At 65.7% G+C, this 26,639-nt stretch overlaps 3 protein-coding genes across 7 annotated transcripts; 2 read left to right on the forward strand and 1 right to left on the reverse strand.

Moving 5' to 3' along the window:
• The first annotated feature begins 95 nt into the window (after window positions 1–95).
• On the forward strand, window positions 96–8,834 carry IDUA (alpha-L-iduronidase). 4 transcript variants are annotated; one of them, XM_055139187.1, is made up of 14 exons: window positions 96–297; window positions 428–568; window positions 6,172–6,257; window positions 6,306–6,434; window positions 6,508–6,603; window positions 6,669–6,871; window positions 6,947–7,126; window positions 7,205–7,421; window positions 7,605–7,721; window positions 7,802–7,923; window positions 8,008–8,133; window positions 8,206–8,282; window positions 8,362–8,468; window positions 8,563–8,834. In XM_055139187.1, exons 1-14 carry the CDS (start codon window positions 143–145, stop codon window positions 8,667–8,669), a joined length of 1,863 nt encoding a protein of 620 aa, XP_054995162.1. In that variant the 5' UTR covers window positions 96–142; the 3' UTR covers window positions 8,670–8,834. The 4 variants fall into 4 exon arrangements, with proteins under 4 accessions (XP_054995162.1, XP_054995161.1, XP_004617499.2 ...); XM_055139186.1 differs by having other exon boundaries at window positions 7,509–7,721; window positions 8,563–8,831; XM_004617442.2 differs by having other exon boundaries at window positions 6,327–6,434; window positions 7,509–7,721; window positions 8,563–8,830.
• SLC26A1 (solute carrier family 26 member 1) lies at window positions 2,430–3,197 on the reverse strand. Its single transcript, XM_012934709.2, has one exon. It carries the CDS (start codon window positions 3,195–3,197, stop codon window positions 2,529–2,531), a length of 669 nt encoding a protein of 222 aa, XP_012790163.2. The 3' UTR covers window positions 2,430–2,528.
• A 7,694-nt stretch (window positions 8,835–16,528) lies between the features above and the next one.
• Window positions 16,529–25,873, forward strand: FGFRL1 (fibroblast growth factor receptor like 1). 2 transcript variants are annotated; one of them, XM_055138963.1, is made up of 7 exons: window positions 16,529–16,678; window positions 16,909–17,000; window positions 22,740–23,012; window positions 23,569–23,649; window positions 23,735–24,019; window positions 24,111–24,464; window positions 24,541–25,873. In XM_055138963.1, exons 2-7 carry the CDS (start codon window positions 16,922–16,924, stop codon window positions 24,957–24,959), a joined length of 1,491 nt encoding a protein of 496 aa, XP_054994938.1. In that variant the 5' UTR covers window positions 16,529–16,678; window positions 16,909–16,921; the 3' UTR covers window positions 24,960–25,873. The 2 variants fall into 2 exon arrangements, with proteins under 2 accessions (XP_054994938.1, XP_054994940.1); XM_055138965.1 differs by having other exon boundaries at window positions 24,544–25,873.
• Window positions 25,874–26,639: the final 766 nt, after the last annotated feature.

Raw genomic sequence — 26,639 nt, forward strand, 5'->3', positions numbered from 1 at the left:
GCCCCCGTCCACGCCCCCATCTCGTCGCCCTGCCCCTCCGCCTCTGCCCAGGGCCCTGTCCCCGCCCGGCAGGCCACCGTCACGTGGCCCACGACCCGACCCGGAGGCGGAACGCGGCACCGGGCCGGTGGTCCCCAGCGCCATGCGTCCCCAGCGGCCCCGCGCCCCGCTGCTCGCACTCCTGGGGGCGCTGCTGGCGGCCCCCGCGGCCCTGGCCCGGGCCCCGTACCTGGTGCGCGTGGACGCGGCACGGCCGCTGCGGCCGCTGCGGCCCTTCTGGAGGAGCACCGGCTTCTGGTGAGCTGGGCCGCGCCGCCCGGCCCCCACAGACAGAACCTTTCCGCATCAGGGGGTTTATTCTGTGCTCGGGAGGAGGGGTCCTGCAGACCTGGATCAGGGAGTCACTCTCGCCCCTGTCTCTCCCCAGCCCCCCACTGCCCCACAGCCAGGCTGACCGCTTCGTCCTCAGCTGGGACCAGCAGCTCAACCTGGCCTACGTGGGCGCCGTCCCTCACGGAGGAATAGAGCAGGTGCGCACCCACTGGCTGCTGGAGCTCCTCACGGCCAGGTGGGTGTGCCTGGGGCGGGGCACCCCGGGGCCGTCGCTGCACCTGCACTCTCCCCGCAGGCCCTGGCCAGCTCTGGTCTGGGGCCCACCTGGTGTTCAGCTCACCGCCCAACTCTGCCGGGCCAGCCCCTGGGGAAGGCTGGGGCATGGCTGGTCCGGACATACCTCCCCAGCGGAGCTGAGAAACCCTTGGGTGTGATGCGGGCTGCAGCGCTGTGCTTGTGGGCCCGGGGTCTGTGGCGTAGAGGTCTCTGAGTCTGGCTGCCGGGGTGACACTCAGGACACAGTGGGGCAGGCAGGGGATCCTAGTGGGGGCGCTCCGCAGGCATCTGCTCCCTGAAGCGGGAGTGGGCGGCCTGCACGGCGCTGTGGACACTGGGGAACAGCTGTCCCTCCTCTGCGCTGTCCTCCTGGTCTTCCCCGAGGAAGCCCCCTCTGCACAGGGCAGCTCTGACTGAGGGGCTGCAGCCGGCCAGGAGCAGAGCGATGCCCAGGGCCTGGTAGTCTCTCCGCAGCTGGCGCAGCGTGGCCATGCCCGCTACATCCAGGAACAGCAGGGGGGCACAGTCGATGACCACGGCATGGAAGTCGGCTGCGGGGGGCAGCAGGGCTGCGGCACTGGGCCCTGCAGCCAGGTCCGTGCCCTCCTGCGTGCCCTGCCCTGTCCTCCTGGCAGCCGCACGGCCTGGGTCCAGCCCGGTGAGGCCGTAGAGTGAGCGCAGAAAGAAGTCCTTGTTGGCATGGTAGAGCGGGCCCGCGAAGCGGAACACCCGCACCCCCGGCTCGGCCACCAGGCCCTCGAACTCGGCCGCATCCTCGTAGCAGGCAGAGTCCCCGGCACGCGCCAGGAGGGCAGCCCGCGGGCGCCGCGTGCGGGCAGCCAGGCCGAGCACGGAGAGCAGCGCCCCGGCCAGCAGCCCGGCCTCGGTGCTGAGGAGCACGCAGGTGGCCGCGGTGGCCACCCACACCAGGGCGTCGGGCCTGCTGAGCCGCCAGAGCCGGGGCACGTCCCGCACCTTGCACAGCGCGCCCCGCAGGCTGGCGGCGATGACGCAGGCCAGCACGCTGCGCGGCAGGGCACGGAAGAGCGGCGCCAGCACCAGCAGCACCAGCAGCACCACCACGGCGCTGACCACGCCCGACAGCTGCGTGCGGCCGCCCGTGGCCGTCTTCACCAGGCTCTTGGCCAGGGCGGCGCTGGTGGCGAAGCAGTGGAAGAAGGCGGGGACCACGTTGCAGCAGCCCACGGCCAGCAGCTCCTGGTTGGCCCTCACCGCGTAGCCGTGGCTGCGCGCGAACATCTCGGCCAGGGAGATGGAGAAGGCAGAGCCCACCAGGGCCAGCGGCACCGCATCCAGCGCCACGCGCCACATCAGCCCGGCGTCCGGCACCTGAGGGGCCACGAAGCCAGTGGGGATGTGGCCAGCCACACTGGATCCGAAGCGCTCATGGAGCCGCCCGAAGTGGGACACGAGCGTGGCCGCCACAATGACCAGCAGCTCCGCGGGCAGGGGCACCCGCAGGCGGTGCCGGCAGCGCTCAGACAGCTCCTTGGTGGCCAGCAGCAGGGCCAGGCTCAGGGCGCTGGTCACCACGTCACAGGGGTTGGCCCGCCCGATGCTGCGCAGGAGGCTGAGCCACGTGCGTGGCACCATGCCTGGGCCCTGGTGGCGGGGCAGCCGCACACCCAGCATGTGCCGGAGCTGCGAGGTCAGGATGGTCACCGAGGCGCCGGCTGCGAAGCCGTCCAGCAGCGGCTGTGAGAGGTAGGTGGACAGGAAGCCCAGGCGGAAGATGCCCATGAGGACCTGTGGACAGAGCCCATCTGGGTCACCTGCACGCTGAGACGTGTGGTCAGGAAGTCACCCAGCATGACAGGGAGCTGGCCACGCTGATGCACGGACACACGGGCAGGAGGCCACGCCTCCCCCCGCTGCCTCATGTCACGTGCTCTGGGGACCTAGGGCCTGGCCCCCGATGTGCACGCCGCCCTCCCCGCACAGCCCGCCCCCCTCTGGCCTCCCAGGGTGGTGCTCAGACGCCTCACCTGGTAGATTCCGGTCACCAGTGTGAGGGCGCAGGCCACGCGGATGGCATAGCAGTCCCGGCTGCACAGCTGGGGCTCCAGTGCCTCTGTGGAGGTGTTGTGGGCACTGAGGTTCCACCCCGGGCCCTCGGCAGTGGCAGCAGGGTCGAAGCCGGCCAGCAGGAGCTCACGGTCCACCACCTGCCCCACCATGAGGCACAGCAGGCTGAAGATGCCCACAGACACGTGGCGCGAGGTGCCCAGCAGGAAGTAGATGAGGTTGGCGAAGAAGGAGGTGTAGAGGCTGTAGATTGGCTGCAGCCCGGCCAGCAGGGAGTAGGCGATGGCCTGGGGCACCAGGATGATGCCGATGACCAGCCCGGACAGCACGTCGCCAGCTAGGTCTTCCCGCAGGCGGTAGCGTGGCAGCCAGCGTGTGGCAGGTACCAGCGTCTGCAGCAGTGCCCGGGCACGCTGCAGGCTGCACCCTCGCCACCTCAGCTGGCCCTTGAGCCTCTGCCGCAGGCCCCGGGGGGCGGGGGGCTGCCGGCGCACCAGCACCAGCCCTGGCCCCTGTGGTGTATGCTCTGGGCACACATCCATGGTGGGCACCTCAGGATCCTGTGGCCAGAAACAGCGGGTCAGGGGCAGCCCCGCCCCCGCGCAGCCCCGCACGCTGGGGCCCCCTCCACATGCCTCCTGCCCGTGGCCTGTCACACTGCCAGTGCCCGCAGCGGGGGCTGAGAGCTATGTCCCTCACTGACACACACACGGTGGTCTGGCCACCTGTCTCCCTGGTGGGAGGGGGCCGCCCCACCCCTTCCCCAGGGAGTTTTTCGGGCCTGGGCTGACTCACCGGGGCAGAGGCCAGGAGGGCCAGCCCTGGCTCCCCTGGAGTGTGCTGGCCGGACCCCTGAGCCCGCCGGCTCCAAGCACAGGGTGCTGGCAAGCGGTGCCAGGAGCCGGCTAAGCACTGAGTGGCTGGCAGTGCTGGACTGTTGGCCTCCAGGCTCTGGTGCTGCCCACTGGGCTGGGCCTGCAGCTACGTTATTTACCTGGAGAGTGCTGAGTCACGGGTCCACCTCCATTACCTGAGCGGCTAATCCGGAGGGCTGGGAGCTGTGCTGTAATCAGAGGCTCGGCAAGCTCCCCACCTCAGACGACGCTGTGGGTGCGGCTGGCCTGGCAGACGGCTGTGGCAGATTCTGGGGTGGGGCACAACTGAGGGTTCCTAGCTGGCCACTGACCCTTTCACTAAGCCCGCACACAACCCCAGGGCCCTGGGAGGTGGGTCTCCACGTCTCTTCCCTGGCACCCCCAGCCTTGCTCCCACATGCCGTGCCCACCCGCTGCCCTGCGGACGCCCGACCTGGGTCATGCAGGGTAAGCAGATCACGGGGAGGGGGCGTGTCTGTGGGTGCATCTGTAGGTGCGTGGGAGTGCCTGTGGGTGACTGCATGTCTGCAGGGGTGGGGAGGGGTCTGTGGGTGTCTGGGGAGGTGGGGGTCACAGCCAGGGCTGGTACCACGGTGAGCCCAGCCCCAGAAAGGGTGTCCATCTCTACTGGGTTTGGGGCCACACCCAGCAGTGCTCAGTGGTCACTCTCAGAGGTGCCAGCCGTGTGCCAGGCCTCACTCTCCAGGAAGCACGTGAGGTGGCTTCCCTGGGGGCCGGGGGCTGCAGCGGACAGGGGCACTCCAGGCCCCTTTGCGCCTCCAGCCCCACGCAGGGAAGAGCGTGGGAGGAGCGTGCCTGCATGTGCAGGTGTGCCCAGCTCGGCTGTCCAGGCCAGAGTGGCAGTGGCTCAGGTGGGGACTGTACAGAAGCCATGGCTTATCTCCCGTGCCACTGCTGGCTCATAAACGGGCTTTATCTCTGCCCTGCTACCGGCTGCTGCTGCTGGTTCCTGGCCAGGGCTGCCAGTCCCCGTGGTCGAAGGTACTGCTGGCCCTGACAGGGACGCGAGGAGGGGCCGTTCAGGGGACACTTGGGGAGTTGTCCCGGCTCCTGCACATCCTGCGGCCCCGGGGCCAGCCGTGCCGTCCTTGGTGGCAGGAATTGTGACCGGAAGTTTCTGCTGAGGTCATGCTTGACCTTTCAGAGCCCTGTGGGCCCCTGGCGTGCCCCCAGAGTGCCACCCCACGCCCTCCGTCCCCATCTGTACGTGGGGTGGGGGTCCCCAGACCCTTCCCTGGGCTCTGTGCGCCCCAGGGCCGCACAGCTGGTTCTTGTTGCCTTTGAGGAGCTCTCCAGGCTGGCTCCCTACCCCCTGCCCCCCCAGCACACGGTGGGGCTTCCGGGGTGCCTGGCCATCGTGCCCTCTCTCCCACCCATCACTGCGCCCATCACTGCGCCCCTGCACCGAGCACTCACCCGCGCGGCACGGCTCGTCCTCATGGCACACGCACTCAGGCTGGGCTGGGGGGGCCCGGGGACCCTCCCCGGTGGGCGCCGGGGCAGGCAGGTCCCGGGTTCTGCTCCCCCCCACAGTGAGGTCGGCCCGCGCCCCGCGTCCCCCAGCCGCCCTGTTTACCTCGCTCCCGCTCCCTCGGTGCGCCTGGAGCCCCTGCGGCGAGCTAGTGGCGCCCCCACCCCGGCACACACCTGCGGAACTTTGGAACCCGCCTGCCTGTGCACTTAATTTTTAGCCCTGCGTGTGAGCGGTTCTTTCTTGGCTACTGGCACTGACCTTTGGATGGGAGGGCTGGGGAGGGGGAGTCCCCTTCCTGCAGGGCGCGGCCTGGAGCAGCAGGAAGCACGTGTAGAGGCCCTGGCTCCTGGCAGGGCATGCAGCTGCTCCCTCCCCCGCGCTCCGTTGCAGGAAGGTCCCCAGGGCACCCGCCTGTAGTGCTCCCCCTGGCACACCCCAATCTGGGCTCACCCCCCACCCCCCGAAGCATCCCCCGTCCTGGATGAAGTCTGGGAACTCGGGGGCAGGACCCCAGCACTGTGTCCCCAGCACCCTCCACTCGCCCAGAGGCTGTCTGCTCACCTGTCCACTCCTGTCCTGCCCCCAGTCTGGCTGTCACCAGGACTCTGCCCCGTGTGGGCAAACCTGGGGCAACAGGAGGACGGGGCTGGGCCGGGTGGCTGGACGCTGAAGCTGTAATAGGCACTGAACACAGGATGAGGTGAGGGCCGGTCCAGGGGAGCCCCGGGTGCCCGCTGTGGGCTCTGTCTGGGCTGTGGCCTGCTCAGCTCCACCCCCCCCCCCCGGCCTCCACGTGCCCACGGCCTCAGCCAGTCAGTTCCTGTGGGCCTGACACTCGTGCCTCCTGCCTGGGGCTTGTGTCCCCAGAAACAAGGGAGCGTCTGCCCCTGGATTGAGGGTCCCTGGCCTACACAAGCCACAGGCGCAGGTGGCACCCTGCCACCCCTCATTCATCTCCCCTACTCCCCATGGCCCCTGCCCTCTGAGCCTTCCCACACACCCTGTGGCCCCTGCCCCACCCCTGGCCACAGGCTCTGTAGCCGGCAGCTTGGGCGGGCAGGTCTCTGGCATCTGCCTCCTGCTTGCCGGTGGCGGCTCCAGCCCAGGGCCCTTCTCCCCTCTCTCACGCTGACGTCCTCCTGCCAGGGGCTCAGCTGGACAGGGGCTCACCTACAACTTCACCCACCTGGACGGGTACCTGGACCTTCTCAGGGAGAACCAGCTCCTGCCAGGTAGGCAGAGGTGGGGGGCGGGGGCGGGAGGAAGCAGGTGGGTGGCAGGCAGGCTCTCCTGTGCGGCAGGCTTTGAACTGATGGGCAGCCCCTCTGGACGCTTCACGGACTTCGAGGACAAGCAGCAGGTGTTTGCCTGGAAGGACCTGGTCTCCCAGCTGGCCCGCAGATACATCGGTGCGTAGGGCACCCCGCCTTCGGGACAGGCCCCCAGGGAGGGGAGGCGTGCCTCAGCAGGGCCACTTTGCAGGGCGGTATGGACTCGCACATGTGTCCCGGTGGAACTTCGAGACATGGAACGAGCCGGACCACCATGACTTCGACAACGTGACCATGACCTTGCAAGGTAGGCGGGGCTCCTGGGGTGGGGCACGTGAGACCCTTCGGGGATGACCCAGCGCCTTCGCGCAGGCTTCTGCAACTACTACGATGCCTGCTCCGAGGGGTTGCGCGAGGCCAGCCCCGCACTGCGCCTGGGCGGCCCTGGCGACTCCTTCTACCCGCCACCCCGCTCACCGCTGTGCTGGGGGCTGCTGGCGCACTGCCACCATGGCACCAACTTCTTCACCGGGGAGCTGGGCGTGCGACTGGACTACATCGCCCTCCACAAGAAGGTGCGTCCAGGCCCGAGGCCCGGCGGTGGCCCGGCTGCCGTGGCGGGCCCGGAACGCTCATGCCGCTGTGCGCAGGGCGCGGGCAGCTCCATCCACATCCTGGAGCAGGAGAAGGCGGCCGTGCAGCAGATCCAGCGGCTGTTCCCCGAGTTCGCCGCCACCCCCATTTACAACGACGAGGCTGACCCACTGGTGGGCTGGTCCCGGCCGCAGCCCTGGAGGGCCGATGTGACCTACGCGGCCATGGTGGTGAAGGTGAGGCGCCCGTGCCCCCACCCCGGCCCAGCCGCGGGCACCCTGCGCCCGCCCGCTGAGCACGTCCCGCCGCCGCAGGTCATCGCGCAGCACCAGAACCTGCTGGTGGCTGACAACAGCTCGGGGCTGCGCTACTCTCTGCTGAGCAACGACAACGCCTTCCTGAGCTACCACCCGCACCCCTTCACGCAGCGCACGCTCACGGCGCGCTTCCAGGTCAACGACACGCACCCGCCCCACGTGCAGCTGCTGCGGAAGCCGGTGCTCACGGGCCTGGGGCTGCTGGCGCTGCTGGGTGAGCACAGGGCGCTGCCCGCCGCTCGGGGACGGGCCAGGGGGGCAGACGGCAGCGAGTGACCTTCGCGTGGGACCTGGCCCGCAGACGGTGAGCAGCTCTGGGCCGAGGTGTCGCAGGCCGGGGTGGTGCTGGACAGCAATCACTCGTTGGGGGTCCTGGCCAGCACCCACCGCCCAGCAGGCCCCTCCGATGCCTGGCGTGTCACGGTGCTGGTCTACATAAGCGATGACACCCGGGCCCACGCCAACCGCAGCGTGGCCATGACCCTGCGCCTGCAGGGCGTGCCCCCGGGCAAGGGTGAGTAGGGGGCAGGGCGGGCGGGGCGGGGCAGGGCTGCAGGATGGTGCAGCCTCAGTGTCCATCCCGCGGACCCGCAGGCCTCGTCTACGTGACGCTGTATATGGACAACCAGCTCTGCAGCCCCTATGCAGAGTGGCAGCGCCTCGGCCGGCCCGTCTTCCCCTCCGCCCAGCAGTTCCGGCAGATGCGCGCGGCAGAGGTTCCAAGGCGGGCGGGCACAGGGGAGGCTGTGCGTGCCCATCCACCCACGCCTGGGGTCCCTGATGTCCGCCTGCTTCCTCAGGACCCCGTGGCTTCGGCACCTAGGCCCTTCCCCGCCCACGGCCACCTGACCCTGCGCCCCAAGCTCCCGGTGCCCGCACTCCTGCTACTGCACGTGTGTGCCCGCCCCGAGAAGCCGCCCGGACAGGCAGGTGCCCCTTCCCGTGCCACCCTGATGCCCTGCACAGCCCCTGCCTCACGCATCTCCTCTGACCCTCAGGTGACCCGGCTCCGCGCACTACCCCTGACCCGAGGGCAGCTACTCCTCGTCTGGTCGGACAAGCGGGTGGGCTCCAAGTGCGTGAGTGAGCGGCAGCATCGTTTCCCGTCCAGGGCGCTGCAGGGGGAGGGTGAGTGGCCTTGTGCTGCCTTGCAGGTGCCTGTGGACCTACGAGGTCCAGTTCTCCGCAGAGGGGCCCCGCGCGGCCTTCGTGCCTGTCCGCAGGAAGCCCTCCACCTTCAACCTGTTCGTGTTCAGCCCAGGTGCGCCGTGCCTCTTGCCACCTCCAGCTGGGGGGCTTTCAGGACTTGGGGTGGGTTCAGGGGCTTAACCCGGGACCCGCCTGTCCATCCCCAGACTCTGCTGCTGTCTCCGGCTCCTACCGCGTGCGTGCCGTGGACTACTGGGCGCGGCCAGGCCCCTTCTCCAGTCCTGTGCGCTACGTGGAGGACCCCGGGTCGTGAGGGCCCCTGCCTGGATGGGCCTGTGGGGGAGGGGTGGGCAGGTGCACAGCCCACACGCCCCCCTAAGACATGCGCCTTTCCACATGTCGGCTCACGTGTGACTTTGTGGAACGGTACTGGCCTGGGCCTTGCCCACTGCCTCTTGCTCAGAGTGGCCCTGCCCGGGGGAGCCCAGGCCCCGGCCACCTTGGGGCTGTGCTGTTCGTCCTGCAGATTCAGGAGTTGAGGCTACGCTGGAGGGACCCCTGGACACCCCCCCACAGGCAGACCAGGACAAGGAGGTGTTGGCAGAGTTGGGGGAAGGTGCGTGCCCAGAGGGAGCGGGAGGGCTCCTGGCAGGGGCTGTGGTCTCGGCCAGTGGGGTCCCAGCAAAAGTGGGTGCAGGGGCCTCACCCCATGCTGGCTCCCCAGTGTGAGAAGCTCAGGGGCACCCAGGCCCGCTGCAAGCCATCCCCTGTCTCTGTGGGTGCAGGGGCCTCACCCCATGCTGGCTCCCCAGTGTGAGAAGCTCAGGGGCACCCAGGCCCGCTGCGAGCCATCCCTGCCTCTGTGGGTGCAGGGGCCCCTGCGAGGCCCACAGAGCTCATCCTGGGTGTGGTGTCTTGTGGCGCAGCGCACGTGCAGGGGCAGGCACACCCCGTCCATGCGCGGCTGAGCGCCTGACTCCGCGCATACCAGGATGCTGGGGTCCCCCTCGTCCCTGCCCTGGTGGGGAGCACACAGTGTGACCTCTGTCTGCCCCCAGGCCCCTTGGTGGTCGCTGACTGAGGCCCTGGGTGGGCTGAGGCAGGGTGGGCCGTGGTGGCTTGTAGTCTGATGGGACATGCATGCTGTGCCCCTGCCACCTGCTGGTCTCTGTGCCTCTGGGCAGCAGTTGAGGGACAGCAGCCTTGCCTTGATGCAGACCGCAGCTTGCCAGGGTGGGAGCAGAGTGATGGAGCAGGGAGGGCGCTCACCATGTACACAGCCTACCCGTGTTCACAGCACCCGATATAGTCACCTGAGCTCGCCCGGAGTCAACTCTGAGCACTGCTGAGTGAGGCCCCTAAAACAAAAAGCAAAGCAAACCTTCCCTGGACTCCTGGGCGCCTCGGGTGCTCTCTAGTAGGCCGTGTCCTGATCTCTCGGGTACTTCTCACCCCTGCCCGCTGGGCCCAGTCAGCACTGGCCCTCCAGGAAACGGCCTGGGACCCTGTGGAGAGCAAGGCCGCCTCACTGAGCCCTGTCCTGGGTTCAGCATGGCAGCCTGAGCACGAGGCGGGTGCCTGTGTGCCCGGGCTCACTGCTGGACACTGTGTCCACGCCCCAGGAATGCTGTCCCCATCCAGGTGCCCTCTCCTCATCTGATGACTGTCGCCTTGTGCCGTGTGGCCATGACAGACTCTGCTGACTCCCACAGCTGTGCCTTCTGGTTCAGGGGGGCTTGCACCCCCAACTTGTGTGGGTTTTCTCCCTTGTGAGGGCTCCCAGCAGGTCTGGCCCAAACCCCAACTATTGCCAGGGGTCAGGGAGGGAGCACAGCTGCCCGGCCCAACTAGGGGATGCAAACCAGGGACCATGGCAGGGTCTTTCCGGGGTACTGTCTTCCCTTCTCTTGGGGCTCTGGCCTCCCTCCAGCAGCTTGACCCAAAATGAGCTGTGTGCAGCCTCAGACCGGGTTCCGGAAGCTTCCGTCCATCCTGGCTTCTGTGACTTGCAGCACTCAGCCCATCGCTGTACCTGGGGTCCCGGGGAGAGGAGCCAGGCCTCCACGTGTGCAGTCCAGAGGACGGCAGTCACGCCATCTGCCAGCCGCTCCCTGCCTGCCTTCGTGCCCGCCCTGCAGTGTAGGCCCTGCTCTCCGAGACTGGGCTGCTCCCTGCTGGTGGCAGCCAGAGGGCCAGCCCCACCCTTCATCCATCCTCTGTGCCCTTCCTCACCCTGACCCGCCATTCTTCCCTGCCCATGTCCCCGCCTACCCCTCACCCATTCCTCATCTCCCCAGCTGCTCTCCCTGCCCCCCACGATGCCCCCTGGTGCCCCCACCCCCACCCCCATTCCCCTTCCCCACACTCCCTGCACCGAGGTCGGGGTCTCAGGAGCTTCTGTGACCCCTCACGGCTCTGGCCTCAGGGAGACGGGCGGGTCTGGACGTGGGGGGCTGTGTCCCCCAGGGAGACAATTGGGGTCTGGACACAGGGGGCTGTGTCCCTGGCCTCAGGGAGACGGGTGGGCCCTAGAGCCCAGGCAGAGTGGAGGAGGAGGACCCGGCTGCCCACGTGGGAGCACAGCAGGGTGTGCCCAGGGGCGCCCGCAGCTCGGCCCTGCACACCAGGCTGCTGTGGCCCCCAGGCCTTCCAGGGTGAGACCTGCTCCCTTCACCCCAAGGCCTGGCAGGAGCTGTGCCCCCCAGGTCAGAAGCAGCAGGTTGGTCTGGGGCAGCACTGCCCATGGGCTCCAGAGTGCTCACCTATGGCCATGGAGCTGGTCTGCAAAGAGCTGGACCCCACCCGCCTGCTGTCCTGTCCAGGGACACGGCCAGGACCCGCAGGGTGCAGGAGCTACAGCACTGAGGGTGGCACAGGCTTGGGCTGCTCCTGAGTCACCCTTGGGGTCCTGGAGCCTCCAGGAGGATGTTCCTGGGCTGCAGGGGGGACACGAAGTAGCTTCCAGGTCAGCTCAAAGGCCTGCTGCCCAGCAGACACTGCGGGCACCCCCAGGTAGGTGCCGCTCACGCCTCTGCCTCCAGCGCCTCCCCCGGAGCCCACAGGCTGCAGGCTCCACAGGGCGCCCCTGTGGCCTTCTCAGGCTGCTCTCCTGAAGCTCCCGCCTCCTCTAGTGGCTGGGGTGCAGAGAGGCTGCCCCACGCACCCCACCATGTACCTTGCCCTCCTGGGCGAGCTCCGAGGTGGGTGGGCAGGGGGCAGGGAGTGTGCCTGGGATCTTCCCGTGTGCCCTGAATTTGATTAAATGAAGTCACTTGCTGGCATCTGCGCATGACAGATGTTCTTTCCATGTCCATGGTCACATCACAGACTGTGTATAGCACGGCTGTTCTCGCATCTGGGAGGGTTTCCCTGGGGTCCATCTTTACCCCTCTCAAACATTCTAGAAAGTCCCACCGGGCCTTGCATGTTCTCTGCAGGAACTTTTTTGGGGTTGTTTCTGCTTTGTTTTGTTTTGATTCACATCCAGCAGTGCTCAGGACTTACTCCTGCTTCTGACCTCAAGAATTACCCCTTGTGGTCTGGGTGCTGAGGATCAAACCACAGTTGGACACATGTAAGGCAAGCACCCTACTACCTCTCCAATGTCAGGACCTTTTTGTTTATTTGGGGCCACACCCCGCGGTGCTCAGGGCTTACTCCTGGCTCTGCACTCAGGGATCACTCCAGGTGGGTTCAGTGGGCCATACAGGATGCCAGGGACTTACCCGGGTGGGCAGCCTGCAAGGTGAACACCCCCCACTGTCCTATCACTCTGCCCCTCCCCCTTTTATTTAATGCTGCTGTTTCTGCAGCCACGTGGCTTACAATAGTGTCGTGTCTGTGCTCCTGACATACAACACAACTACCCGTCCTGCCACCATTGTACCTGGCCCTGAGCCCTTCTAGTGTGCCCTGACCCCTCCAACTGTGCAAGAAGCTTAACTCCAACACAAAGTCATTTATACTTATTTTTTTTGGAGGGGGGACATGTCAGGAATCCACTGAGCCTCCAGCCTGCACCATCCATGCATTGAGCCCTCCGAGCTGTCCCTGCAGGTCTCATGAAGTCATCTCATGAGAGACTCAGCCTGATTCTTCCAGATGGAGCTCTAGTCACTTTGCTTTTCAGAGATTTGTCCATTCTCCCTCAGGCGTGAACTTCACTGGGGCTGTTTCTGTTCTGTGTCCACAGTGGCCCCTCATGTTGCTCACTTGTTCCCCTTTGCTTCCTGATCCCCCTTCAAGAAATTTCTGGGTTGAATTGATCTCACGGCACCAGTTTTGCTTTGTTCACTTTCCCTGCTGCTTTTGTTTTCTGTTTCACTGTGTTTAGCCTCCATCTTCTCTCTCTGTTCACCAGGGCTTCTTCTCTTCTTGATTCTGGTTTCTGCACAAGGCAGCTGTTTTCTATGTGTCAGGTGCAAGATTGTTCTAACGAGCCTCTCCCTGCAGCCACACTTCCCCATGTACTATCTTTGTATTTTGTCCCATTGGCATTCAGCTCCTGCCCGTTGCTGTACGGTGGACTGGGAGATACCGTAGTTGGCTGGTGCCCATAGACATGCCCTCCTATTCTCAAAGAAATTGCCATAGACCCTCATCTGTCACCAGGCACTGTAGGACACTTGCAAAAACAAACAAAACCCAAAACAAAACAAAAAAACAGTGAGAGAGAAATCTTCAGAAAAGTTTCCATTCTAACTCTAAAAAGAAGGCCCACAGGCTGAGAGCAGGCTTTGCATATGAGAGACCTGGGTTTGGTCCCCAGCAGCCTGGGTCCTGCGAGAAGAGCCCTGGGCTTTGCCAGTGGGTCTCCCAGAACTAAACAACAATCACAAAGCCTTCCCAACATCACATCCGCCAGATTCCCCAGCTCAATTTTTGTGAGGCTGCCCTGGTTCCAGGCAGGCATGCGAAGGTAGTTCTTTCGCCACTACCTGGCACACTGCGACTGAGCCTTCCCACGCCTTCCTCCCTCCGGATGCTTTAAAGTCATTCTCTTTGGGGGCTGGAGCAATAGTACAGCAGAGACATTTGGACCACACCCAGTGGTGCTCAGGGTCTACTCCTGGCTCTGTGCTCAAGGGTCACTCCTGGTGGTACTCAGGGGACCCTATGTGGTGCTGAGGATCAAACTAAGGATCGGTAGCATGCAAAACAAGTGCCTTAACTCTTATATGAAAACCGTCCTTTATAATGCTATTGGCACTTAGAAAATGGCATGCCCCGGCATCTTTTCTGCTGCTTTTTTCCCCCTGCTTTTTGGGTCACACCTAGCGATGCTCAGGGGTTAGTCCTGGCTCTGCACTCAGGAATTACTTCCGGCGGTGCTTGGGAGACTGTATGGGATGCCGGGAAATGAACCAAGGTCAGCTGTGTGCAAGGAAAACGCCCTACCCGCTGTACTAGCGCTCCTGCCCCTCTACTGCTTTTTGTTCTTTTTTTTTTTTTTTGGCTTTTTGGGTCACACCTGGTGATGCACAGGGGTTACTCCTGGCTCTGCACTCAGGAATTATCCCTGGCTGTGCTCAGGGGACCATATGGGATGCTGGGATTTGAACCTGGGTCGGCCACGTGCAAGGCAAACGCCCTACCCACTGTGCTATCTCTCCAGCCCCCTGCTTTTTGTTCTTATGTCCTATGCTTAAGTTTTGCTGAGCTTTGAAGAATGGCAAGTTTATGGTTTTTTCATTAAATTTTGGGGAAAATATGGCCATTCATTCCCTAACATATTTTCTCTCGCATGGATTATCTCTGTTCTTTTAGGGATCCTGTGCCCCTTTACTGGACATACAGTAAAGAGAGCGTAAGTGTGATGTCTGTTCACTTTCAGGGTCCTGTGTTTCCTCTGATGTTGCTCCTTCAACTCACTCATCTTTTCTTGCAACATTGTATCATTCTCTGCCAAGTCTGGTGTCTTTCATCTCTCCAAGTCCCATCTGAGGCCCTACTAGCATTGCGTGTGCTAGACCAAAGAGATAATACAGTGGGTAAGATGCTTGCTTTGCACATGGCCGACCCCAACCCCCATATGGGTATAGTCCCCAAAGTCCTGCCAGGAGTAACCCCTGAGCATCACTGGGTGGGGTGCCAACCCCCCAAACACACGTGTACCACACACAAACCTATTAAACAAAAACATGGTGTTCGCTTCTCTGAACACCTTCACCTGGGCTGCTGCTAAGGAGGTGGGGAACATTCTGTCTGCCTGCTGTCACCGCCTCTCCAAACTGCTGCTCCCCCTGTAATTTCCCACATTTTCCCTACCTGATAATTCTTGGCTGTCCAGCACCCTGCGTCCTGGTGGTGGTGGTGGTGTGTGTGTGTTGCGGGGGCAGGGGGGGGATGCTGGCTATTTTTTGTCTTCCATCAAACTCTGCATTACTCACTGGGGAGCAGTGGTCTGAGTTCTTCTGCCTGCGCCAGAAATGCTCTGGGGTGGGCCCTCGCCGTTGAGTGCCAAGGCTGTGGCTCTGGGCACTGGCCCTTCCCATGTGAGGGGTCCTTCCCAGCGGCGCCCCAGACCGGGACTGTCTCCCGCTCCAAGGGCAGTGGCAGAGCAGACTGAAGGCTTCCAGGAAGAGGCGGTCTTGGTGGACTCTCCGGCCGCCTGGGCCCGCCTGGGGGCGCGGCCGGGGAAAAAGGGAGCGTGTGGGCGCTCCCCGTGTCCCCACCAGAGGGCAGCGCGTCCCAGCGCAGCGGGTAGCGGCGGGTCGCCGGGTCTCCCACTGGCCAGTCCTGAGGCCGCCGCCGTGCATACACCTGCCCTGGCGGCCACACACCTGTCGGAGTGTGCCACGCTTGGGTGGTGCCACCCCACACCTGCTGGCCAGGTCTGTGCCCTTCCACGCCCCGGCCCCAACTGTGGGCCAGCAGGTGCCCATCCTGGCCAGGAGTGCTTTGGGCTGGGGCACCGAGAGAGCTGTCCCAGGGAGCTCTGGACAGGCCAGAGTCGGCACAGTGGGTCTGCGTGTGTGCTGGGGATAGGGGAGGGGAGGGGGCACCCAGGACCGCCAGGAGGGGTTCATGTGGGGACACGGGACCAGCTCTGTGTAGGATGCCAGCCAGGGCCGTGAGACAGAGCATGGCCTGGGGAGCCCCTCAGTCTGGACTCAAGTGAAGGGGAAGTGGGGCCCTGGCTCAGGCATCGGCGCAGAGAGGGTCAGCTGGTCAGTGGGAGCCAGTGCCGCCTCCCCGCTACCCCGCCCCGGGTGGGGCCTTGCTTGCACCTGCTCTGCGCAGGGCCAGCGAGCGGCCCGCCTGCCCTGCGGATCAAAGGGGCGCGGTGTGCTGCTAGCCAGGTGGAGGGCAGCTGTCCCTGGGGGCGGAAGCCTGCAGGTGGGTGGCTGGACCCACCTGCCAGGGTCAAGGGCGCCAGGTGAACCAGGGTCCCAGCCACGACCTCTATCTCTCATCCCTCGGGAGCCGCCCCACGCCGCTCCGTGCCCCGCTATCGCGAAGACGCGGGGGCTGCTGCGGGGTCTGGGGCTTGGCTAGGGGGCAGGCGGGAAGAGGCGGACAGGAGCCCGGCCAGGGACAGCTCAGGGGACACCGAGCTCGGGGCTCCAGCCGCACCGGGCGAGCGCAGGTGTGGAGAGCGTCCGGGCGCCCGGGCACCTGGCGCCTGGGCACCAGGGGCGGGCACACGGTCGGGCAGGGAGACCCTAGGGGGCGGGGACACCCCGGGGGCGGGGAGATACCGGAGGGCGGGGATACCCCCGATGGGCGGGGAGGCCGGGGGCGGGGAGACCCTGGGGGGCGGGGAGACCGGGGGTGGGGGCGGGGAGGCCGGGGGCGGGGAAACCCGGGGGGCGGGGAGAGGCCGGAGGGGGAAGGGGAGGAGGGGGGAGGGGGAAGGGCGAGAGGACCCCGAGGGGAGGGGAGCCCGGGGGCGGGGAGGCCCGGGGGCGGGGAGACCCCGGCCAGCCCCGCCGCGGGCAGCCAGCAGCGCGAGGGTTAAGGGCTGGGAGCGCGGCGGGCGGGGCGCGCGCGCCGGCGGGTTGGAGGAAAGTTGGGGCCGGGGCGGGCCGGGGCGCCGCGATTGGCGGGAAGTTGTGCCGGGGCGGGGCGGCGGCGGGCTCGGCGCTGGCCGCGGAGAGTTGACAAAGCCCCGCAGGGAAGGACGCCTCGCGGCGCGGCGCCCCGGGCCCCTCGCCCCGCCGCCCCGGGACCCCGGCCCGCCCCGCCGCCGGCCCCCGCGCCGCGCCCCGGTCGCGGCCCGCACCAGGTAGCGCCGCCCCGAGCGCGTCCGAGGCCGGCCGGGCACGGGGCGGTGATGAGCGCGGAGCGCGCCCCGCGGGCCCGGCCCTGAGCCCCGCCGAGGTGAGCCGCGCGCGACCCCGGGCCCAGCCCGCCCCCCCGGGCCCCGGCTCCCCGCGCCCACGTGGGCGCCCCACGGCGCGGGCGGCGCTCGGGGCGGCCGCGCGCGCTGGGAGCCGGACGGCGCCGGCCGAGGGGCGCGGGGGCGGCCGGTCACCGCCGCTAGTCCTTTGTCTGCCGCCCCCGCCCGCCCGCGCTGCCCCACGCCGCGCTGACCCGACCCCGCATCCCAGGTCCGCGAGCGACATGACGCCGCGCCCCGCGTTGCTGCTGCTGCTGCCAGCGCTGCTGCTGGGGGGGCCCCCGCCGGCCGCCGCTGCCCGAGGTGAGTCCTGGCTGCCCGCCCGGCGTCCAGGCCGGCCTCCAGCCCGCCCCTTCCCTGCCGGCCCTGAACCCTGCCACAGTGCCCGCCTGGCGCGGCCCCTTGGCGGCCGGCACCCCCTCCCGATCCCTCAGCCCCCGGGAGCCCTGAGCTGGCAGCCAGGGCGGGTGTCCTCTCCGGCCCCTCCCCCGTGGACACCCTTCCCGTGTCCTGCTGTGGGCACTCTTTCCTGTCCCTTGCCACGGGCACCCCTGTTCCTCGCCTGTGGGCACTCCCTCTGTCCCTCACCCAAGGGCATCCCTCCCCGTCCTTCACCCATGGATACCTCCTCCCTGACCCGCACCTGTGGGCACCCCGGCACCCCCTCCTTGTCCCTCACCCGTGGAACCTCCTCCCCGACCCTCACCTGTGGGCAGCCCCTCCTTGTCCCTCACCTGTGGGCACCTCCTCTCTGTCCCTCACTCAAGGGCACCCCCTCCCTGGCCCGCACTTGTGGAGCCCCTTCCCTGCCCCTCACCTGTGGGCACCCCTCCCTGCCCCTCACCTGTGGGTACCACTTCCCCACCCATCACCTGTGGGCACCCCTCCCTGCCCGTCTCTCACACATGGGCACCCCCTCCCCGCGCCTCTCCTGTGGGCACCCCTCCCTGACTCTCGCTCATGGCCATCCCTCCCCACTCCTCGCCCGTGGCCACCCCTCTCTGCCCCTCGCCTGTGGCCACCCCTTCCCTGCCCCTTGCCCGTGGCCACCCCTCCTCTGTCCCCTGCTGACAGGCACCATAAGCCCTGGTGTGAGGACACCCCCGGGGGAGTGCAGCTCGGTCTGTGGCCCCCACCAGGGCCAGGGAAGCTCAGGGGCTGGGGGGGGGCAGGAGGGGCGGGCGCGGGACCTTCCACCAGGACTGAGGCACACCCCAGGAAGTCCCTCCTCTGTGTCCTGTCCAGGTGTGCGCATCCCGGGCACCTGTGCCCACACCTGGGATGCCCTGCTCTGGTCGGCGCGGCACCGTGGCCCTCCCCGGCCGCCATGTTGGGCTGCCCGGGTGAGGCGGGCGCTCAGTGGACACTGACCACTCAGGACGGGCCCTGCTCTGCGCACAGCCCTCAGGCCGGCCTTATATGGCCACATTCGCGCCCCGGGTGGCGGGCGGCGGCCCAGGTGGGCCTGATGCCACCGTGCCCCCGCCCTCTGCACTGCCTGGCACCCAGGCCAGGCCCAGCCCCTGCCCCTCCCGCGGCCGCGGGACTTTGATCCTCTTTTATCTGCTCACTCCCATCCCGCACCTGCCTGTCCTCTGGCTGCTCGGCGCTGCGGGCGGGCGGCCTGGCTGGCCTGGTCGTTGGCCGAGTCTGAGCTGAGTGGGGGCTGGCAGTGGGCAGTAGGTGGGCGGCGCAAGGGGCCCCGAGGTGCCACGCCCCTGCTGTGTCCCTGGCCTGGCCTTGGGGCTGCGCCTGGTCTGGCCGGGCTCTGTACAGGCGTCCCAAGGGCAAGAGCCCTGTGCTCTGGGGCCCGGGGTGCCCACAGGGGGAGGGGGCCGCGGCCCCAGAAAGCCCTTCTCTGGCCTCGGCTCCTGGAACCTAGACATCAGCTCGCAGAGGGCCTGTGACCCCTCTCCCCAAAGTTTCACAATCTGCAGCTCGCTGTCAGCTGATTCCTGCGACCGTGAGCACGCCGGGCTTGGCCGCTCTCGGGAGGGGAGCGAGGCCCGTCCGTGCCCCTCCCCAGAGCTCCCTGAACCCTCAGTCCTCCTCCCCGCTCACTCGCCGCATGGCCGGGCCGGGCCAGGGCTGGGGATGGATCTGGGAGACTCAGAGAACGCAGAGTCCTCTGGGGGCTGTGCTGGTCTGCACTGGTGCCCGGAGGGGCGCAGGGGAGGGGCTGAGAGCAGGCCTTTGGCTCCCTCCCTGCCCGCATCAATGGCCTCTCACAGGCCCTTTCAGAGGCGCCTCCCAAGGTGATGTTGGTTTTTCCCAGCAGCCATGACCTCCTGTGTCCAGGCCCCGGTTTGGGCAGTGCAGGGGGACAGGGGGTGGGGTGGTGGCCATGGGCCCACCCCTCGCTAGTGCCCAGCCAACCACCACCATGCCAGTCTGCTGTCTGGCATGCCTGCAGCCCCTCTTCAGAGCTGCCACGCCCCCACCACGGCCAGGCTGCTCCAGGGTGAGGCTGAGGCTGTGTGGGGACTCACGGGCGTGGAAGGGAGCTGGGTGCTGATTAGTCTTCAAGGATGAGGGTCGGAGCTGGAGGGTACAGCCTCGGGCGGCCCCTGGAGACTCCCAGCTGAGGCGGGGCTGTGGCTGTGCTGAGGGGAAGGGTAGCGGGGGGCACTTGGCGCTAGTGACTGCCCTCCTGGGGTTCCACCATGTGCGGCTGCGCAAGATCCCCAGAGAAATGCCAGCACCCCGGGCTCCTCTGGGCGCAGCCACTCGGATGCTGCAGGCTCCCTGGGGGTGTCAGCCGTTCCCCATGGGGGTGGATCCTGCTGGAGGGTGCAGCTGACAGGATGTGGGGGGCCTGCCACCAGGTGCCAGGACGGTCCCTCCAGCAGGCGGCTGCTTCCTGAGCCTGGCCATTCATCAGGAAGATGCTGTGTCCTGCGTTCTAGGGGAGCCCGTCCGGGCCACCGCAGGCTCCAGGACCCTGGGCAGCAATATCTGCTCACCTGTGGGAACCCCGGCTCTGTCAGGGCCTCTGCTGTGCCGTGGGGTCAGCCTGTCCCTCTGCCACGCCCAGTGGCCTGGTTTCTATGGCAACTGCCTGCCCTGCGGGTCCTACCAGTTCTACCACAGATGCAGGCCCTGGGCCCAGCCCCAGGCGTCACTACCCTTGGACGCATGTGTACCTGTGTCTGCATCCATGTGGGCGTATCTCTGTACACATATGTGTGTTCATCTGCATGTACAGGTGTGAGGGTATGTGTTTGTGTTTGGGGGGCGAGTGTGTCTCCTGTGGAAGTGCCTGTATGTGGGGGGGTAGGAGTGTTGGGGTCTGAGCAGCCTGTGTGGTGGTCTCTGTCTGCCTCCTGCGGGTGCCCTGGGCTTGCACCTTGTACTAGTTCTGCACACCCTCGTCACCACGAGCAGTGGGCACACCCTCCAGTCCCTGTGAGGGCTGTGTCTGCACCCCTCCTCTCACCACGGGGACCATGTCTGCAACACTCCTGGGCAGTGTAGGGGGACAGAGGGTAGGGTGGTGGTCAGTACGGAGACTTGCTCGTGCACCCTCCTGTCACCATGAGGGGGCTGTGTCCACACACCCTCCTGTCACTGTGGGGACCGTGTCTGCATACCCTCCTGTCACCATGAAGGGCTGTGTCCACACACCCTCCTGTCACTGTGGGGACCGTGTCTGCATACCCTCCTGTCTGTACTGGGACTGTGTCCACACACCCTCCTGCCACTGTGGGGGCCGTGTCTGCAAACCCTCCTGTCCCTGGGGGTACTGTGCCTGCACCTGTAACTGGGCGGAGCCTCACAGGTCTCCCCATCCTTGATGCCTCCTCGCTGCCTGCCGCTACCTGGGGCTGCCTTGTTCTCGGAGCCCCACAGCTCTGCCATGTGCAGGGCATGGCTGCAGGGCCGGCAGGAGGGTGGTGCGGGAGACCTGGGCATTCCTGGCTGTGGTCCCTGAGGACCCTGTTCAGGGATCAGGGTGATGCCAGGGCCACCCATTGTCAAGGACATTGGGCACCAGCAGGCCGGCCAGAGAGCCTGTCCCAGGCTGGGGGTGGGCAGGGCTGCATGCTGGGCACCAGGAGTCCCATGTCTCTCGTGCTGGCCTCATGTCTTCTCCCCACCTGACCCCTGGACCCCTAGGGTATGGGGTCTTGGTTTGGTAAACCCAGGAGCCTGCTTCTGGGGTGCTGGGAGCTCAGGTGGCTGTGCCTGTGGTCAGGTCTGGGCAGTGTGGCCAGGCTCCTCTGACTGTCGGAACTCAGGACTCAGTGGGAGTGCTCCTGGCAGCCCCATTCCTGCTGCTTTCTCATGGTATGGGAGGGAGAGGGGACAGGGCAGCGCCCCTCTTAGCCCGCTATCTCTGGGCTCACCCAGTGCCACAGCCTTAGTTGACCTCTTGCCTATCTGCACCCACGGTCACTACTTCCTGCCTAGGTCTGCAACTTCCCAGGACTGTTGCTTAGGCTGTGTGCAAGATGGTGGGCTTCCTGGAGGAGAAGCCCTGGAGAAAATGGTATGTGTGTGTTGGGGGGGCCCAGACCCTGCTCTAAAGCTTTGAGGCTTTCCTTATCCATGTCCTCTAGGTGCCTGAGGCCTCCATGCTGCCTCCGTTTCCCTCTGAATGAGCTGTGCTCCCTGTCCAGGTGGACAATGAAGCTTGTGTTTCCCAAGCTAACTATAGCACCAAGGCACTCATGAATTGGTTGGCAGCCCGAGTCCCTGTGAATCTGGGGGCTGGGCCTCCCCTGCTCCTCCTGCTGGGGTCTGCAGCTCCGGGCTGTGGGGGAGGGGTGTTTGCTTTAGGATAAGGATGGCTCCGGCCAGAGCCAGTACCGGCCTGTCCCCTGTACTCAGCACTACACTTCTGGCCAGCTGCTGGTCACGGAGCTGCACTCCTCTCTGCAGTATAGGGGGGACCTCCAGCAGAAACCCCTGTCCAGGCTGGGCCAGGTCACCTGCACCCTCCAGTTTGTCATCTGCCCCGGGGCAGGAGGCTAGGCTAGCCCCAGCTCTGCAGCAGGGAGGGGTACACCCCTCCCACAAACTGTTCCCCTGTGTGTGTGTGTGTGTGTACGTGTGTGGTTGTGTCTGTGTGGTTGTGTAGGTGGTTGTGTGTGTGCACATGGTTGTGTCTGTGTGGTTGTGTAGGTGGTTGTGTGTGTGCACGTGTGGTTGTGTCTGTGGTTGTATCTATGTTGTGCCATGTGCAGTTGTGTGTGCACGTGTGGTTGTGTCTGCATTTGTGCCTGTGTACACATGTGGTTGTGTCTGTGTGAGCATGTTTGTGGGGCTGTGTGAAGGTGCGGAAGTGTGTGAAGCTTATGTCCAGGTGTCAGCCAGGCTCCACTGCATAGAGTGTGGGGGAGGGGCAGCATGTCCTCTTTGTCCCAAGGCCCCCGGCAGCCCCTGGGAACGATGGAATCTTAGGCAGTGACAGGTGGCAGGCAGGGTCTGCCTGGGGAGGGGGCTGGGCGCCTTGTCCACGCGCCTCCCCTGTGAGCCAGGAGGGGACTGTGGGCAGCTGGGTGATGGGGAGAGGGTTTCTCGGCCCCACTGCCCCGCTGTTGCTGCTGCGCTGTGGACACACTGTCACTATTCACTGGAGCATGCCGGGTTCACACGCCCGCTCCCGCCCTGCTGCAGGACTGCACTTGGCACTCATGGGATGCTAGCGCCAGGGACATGCTCACAGACCCCACCCGGGCTGGGCAGAGGGGTCCCTCAGGAGCCCGGTGTCCCCTGTCCACCTCCAGCTGGCTGCTTCCTTCACCTGTGGCAGGAAGGCAGGGTCCCTGGGTTGGGACGTGGCAAGGCTGAGGTCCCCACCATGCAGCCCCCCACTCCTCCCCAGGTCTCCTGCACTGACTGCACCCAGACCAGTGTAGGGGCTGCTGGGAGAGGCCCAGCCTGGAGCTTGTGTGACCTCTAACCCCCAACACCGGCAGGGGTGACCCCATGCACATGCTTGGGGACCCCCAAGGTTCTGCTTCTGGTCTGGAAGTTGGGGCTCTTCTCTGAGGGTCTCAGGCAGGGACTCTGAGTGAGTCTGGGCCTGTGCCCCTGCAGGCCCCCCGAGGATGTCCGACAAGGTGGTCCCGCGGCAGGTGGCTCGCCTGGGCCGCACCCTGCGGCTGCAGTGCCCGGTGGAGGGGGACCCGCCGCCGCTGACCATGTGGACCAAGGACGGACGCACCATCCACGGTGGCTGGAACCGCTTCCGCGTGCTGCCCCAGGGTCTGCGGGTGAAGGAGGTGGAGCGTGACGACGCTGGCAGCTACGTATGCAAGGCCACCAATGGCTTCGGCAGCCTCACGGTCAACTATACCCTCGTCGTCCTGGGTCCGTGCCTAGCTGCCACGCCCCACTTTCCAGTAGGGGAGCCCCTGTACCCTGCTTTCACCCGGACCCCCGGCAGCCCAGTCAGGCACTGGTGCCTGCCTCCTGGTGGGCCCCTGCAGGCTGGGCCAAGTTCAGGGCCTGGAACTCTGGTTTTGGGGGGTGCTCCAGCAACCACACCCCACCACTGGGGAGAGGTGGGACCAGTCGGCTTGGGCAGTGCTGGCCTGGGTGGGGGCATTCCTCAGCCCTGCAGTGCGGCCCCTTCCCAGGGGAGGCAGAGCAGCGGGTGTAAGCTGAGCCCCTGCTCCGAGCCTGCGGCCCCTTGATGTGGGCTAGGGTTACCGCAGCTGCTGGTGGCCAGCCCTCGCTCCCAGGCCCCGCAGACCCCCCGGAGCCGGGGGTGCTCGGCAGCCAGTGGGGTCACCTGCACCAGCTGTCTGGGTGTCATTCTGTGGGGCTGTTCCCGGCTCCCTCCTGTCTTTGGGCACCAGTGTGGGCTTTGGTGGGCTCTGGTGAGGGGCGGCCAGGGCTCTCTGAAATGCCCCCTCTTCTGCAGATGACACCAGCCCGGGGAGGGGGCACTCCAGACATGACGACCCTTCGGGTGGGCAGGAGGATGCAACGAGCACACAGTGGGGTGAGCCAGGGGCCGGCACTCCTCCTGGGCTGGGTGGGGCAGCTCTGGACCTTGCTGACCGATGCCCCCACCCTGCCCCCGGCAGCACGGCCTCGCTTCACGCAGCCCTCCAAGATGAGGCGCCGGGTGATCGCGCGCCCGGTCGGTAGCTCCGTGCGGCTCAAGTGTGCCGCCAGCGGGCACCCACGACCCGACATCATGTGGCTGAAGGACGACCAGGCCTTGACCCGTCCAGAGACCAGCGAGCACCGGAGGAAGAAGTGGACCCTGAGTCTCAAGAATCTGCGTCCTGAGGACAGTGGAAAGTACACGTGCAGAGTGTCCAACCGGGCTGGCGCCATCAACGCCACCTACAAGGTGGACGTGATCCGTGAGTGGGCCCGGGCTGGCAAGGGCGGGGCTGGCAGGCAGCAGAGGCAGGGCAGGCACCGTGCCCACACGAGTCTCCCCTGCCCTTGTAGAGAGGACGCGCTCCAAGCCTGTCCTCACGGGCACGCACCCTGTGAACACGACAGTAGACTTTGGAGGCACCACATCTTTCCAGTGCAAAGTGCGGAGTGACGTGAAGCCGGTGATCCAGTGGCTGAAGCGTGTGGAGTACGGAGCTGAGGGCCGCTACAACTCTACCATTGACGTGGGCGGCCAGAAGTTTGTGGTGCTGCCCACTGGTGACGTGTGGTCCCGGCCCGATGGCTCCTACCTCAACAAGCTGCTTATCGCACGCGCCCGCCAGGACGACGCAGGCATGTACATCTGCCTGGGCGCCAACACCATGGGCTACAGCTTCCGCAGCGCCTTCCTCACCGTGCTGCCAGGTGCGTGTCCCTCCCCGACCTACCCTGCACCCCCCACCAGGCCCGGGGCCCCTCCCCACTCCCTTGGTTTCTCCAGCAGACCCAAAGCCACCGGGACCCGCTGTGGCTCCATCGCCCTCCATCACTAGCCTGCCATGGCCCGTGGTCATTGGCATCCCTGCTGGCGCCGTCTTCATCCTGGGCACGGTGCTGCTGTGGTTCTACCAGGTGAAGAAGAAGCCCTGCACACCTGCGCCTGTGCACCGCCCACCTGCAGCCCCCCGCACCCGGGCTGGGGACAAGGACCTGCCAGTGCCGCCTGCGGGGGGCCTGTGTGAGGAGTTGGCGTCCCCAGTGGCCCCCCAGCACCTTCTGGGCCCGGGCTCAGCCACAGGCCCCAAGCTGTACCCCAAACTCTACACAGACGTGCACACACACACACACTCACACACGCACACACACTCACATATGGAGGGGAAGGGGCCGCAGCACCTACACATCCACTACCAGTGCTAGGGATCTTGGGTCTCTGCTCCAGGACACACCCAGCTTGGAGGGTGGCCAGCTCCCAGGGGCCCTGGGTGAGGCATCCATGTGGGAGGACACACCTCCAGATACCAGGACACTGCAGGTGTGTGCATAGCAATACAGATAGCCCAGTACGGATACAGTCACACCAGACTCCTCATAACACACAGACACCACACCGCACAGTCACTCTCAGACACACCATCAAATACACAGACACTGCATCACACAGACATTCCACCACACACTCACACATGGATACTATGTCACACTCACGGACCCCCATCACACACATACCCCATCACACACAGTCACACATGGACACTGTCACACACACATGGACACCCCACCACACATACACATGGACACTGTGTCACACACATAGCCCTTGGCCCAGGTGCCTGAGTACAGCTGTGGCACAGATCCGTGTTGAAGGTTTTGCAGTGTGCATGTAGTGGTGCACGATGCCATGAAGGAACCCCAGGCCTCAGGAGGGTGTGGGGGCCTGTCACCCCTCCTACAGAAGGCCAGAGAAGCACCCAGCTGAGAAAGTCTGGATCTGCACCCCCATCTCCCTGCCCTCAGTGGGCTGTGCTGTTCTTGCCACCAGACTCGGGAAGCCTGGGTGTGAGGTGCGTCCTTGAAGCAGGAGGTGGTGAAGGGTGACCCCCACTGCCAGAGAAAGGGGTCCTGGATATTTATATGTAAGAAATAAAGATAATAATATTAATGATGAGGGGGGCTGGTCCACAGATTGGCCTCCCCAGGGCCCCAAACCCTCCTGGCCTTGCGGCCATGTTGGACATCCGGGGTCCACACCTCTGTAATTTTATAGAGTTTGAGCTGAAGCTTCGTATATTTAATTTATTTTGTTAAACAAGAAGTGCATCCTTTCCCTCCAAGCTGGTGATTTTGTCTTCATCTCTGTGTGCAGCTGTGTGCCTGACTTGTGCATGTCTGTGATTGTGATGCACGTGCCGCTATGTGGGTGCTTGTGCCTGACTCCATGTGGAAGCACGTGTGCAGTTGTACAGGCCTTTGCCCGTAGACGTGCCCATGTGTGTTCATGCAGTGTGCCAGGTGTCAGGCTTGGTATGTGTGTGCTGGGGTGAGTCTCACTGTGGGGCAGCAGCTCTGGGCTACCATCCCCCACCCACCAGAGCCTTCCTAGACCCCTGGGATGTCGCACGGTCTCAGAGAGCCCTGACAGGCCCTGCCCTCAAGCCCATCCTGGGCCCTCTCCTCTGAAGCACCGACACTGGGAGGTCAGATGATACCCCGAGGTGGGGGCCGGGTGGAGCCAAGCCTGACTGATAGGGTGCTGAGGAAGCCAGTGGTGGGGGCCAGTGCCCAACCTGCATCCAGACAACCCCTCAGCCATCCCCGCAGGTAGCCTTGAGTGAGGGGCAGCTCCAGAGAGACCAGGGGTCCCAGAAAGGGGGCATGAGTCGGGTGGGGGTAGGGCTGCAGTGTGGGTGGGCTGAGGATGAGAAGAGCCCAGTCGTCAGGGAGGCTCCTGCTTCTGCAGATCCCTCCACACACGGGGCCTGGGCGGGCCACAGGCAGGCAGCCAGCAACAGAGGCCATTGCTGTCCACTGTCCCAGTTCTGTTCTCTGTCCTGAGGACTCACGGGGTGGACCTAGCTGTCCCCTCAGAGTGACCCCCAC

The sequence above is a fragment of the Sorex araneus genome, chromosome 5, assembly GCF_027595985.1.
Source record: "Sorex araneus isolate mSorAra2 chromosome 5, mSorAra2.pri, whole genome shotgun sequence".
Lineage (NCBI taxonomy): Eukaryota > Metazoa > Chordata > Mammalia > Eulipotyphla > Soricidae > Sorex > Sorex araneus.

What these genes read in the sequence shown, in the direction of transcription:
- IDUA (XM_055139186.1), top strand. Translation starts at nt 143, where the DNA reads ATGCGTCCCCAGCGGCCCCGCGCCCCGCTGCTCGCACTCCTGGGGGCG. An exon ending in GGGCGTGCCCCCGGGCAAGG is followed by an intron (nt 7,722 to 7,801) that starts GTGAGTAGGGGG and finishes GCGGACCCGCAG; the next exon opens with GCCTCGTCTACGTGACGCTG. An exon ending in GGCAGATGCGCGCGGCAGAG is followed by an intron (nt 7,924 to 8,007) that starts GTTCCAAGGCGG and finishes CTGCTTCCTCAG; the next exon opens with GACCCCGTGGCTTCGGCACC.
- SLC26A1 (XM_012934709.2), bottom strand. Translation starts at nt 3,197, where the DNA reads ATGGATGTGTGCCCAGAGCATACACCACAGGGGCCAGGGCTGGTGCTG.
- FGFRL1 (XM_055138963.1), top strand. Translation starts at nt 16,922, where the DNA reads ATGACGCCGCGCCCCGCGTTGCTGCTGCTGCTGCCAGCGCTGCTGCTG. An exon ending in CTATACCCTCGTCGTCCTGG is followed by an intron (nt 23,013 to 23,568) that starts GTCCGTGCCTAG and finishes CCTCTTCTGCAG; the next exon opens with ATGACACCAGCCCGGGGAGG. An exon ending in CTACAAGGTGGACGTGATCC is followed by an intron (nt 24,020 to 24,110) that starts GTGAGTGGGCCC and finishes CTGCCCTTGTAG; the next exon opens with AGAGGACGCGCTCCAAGCCT.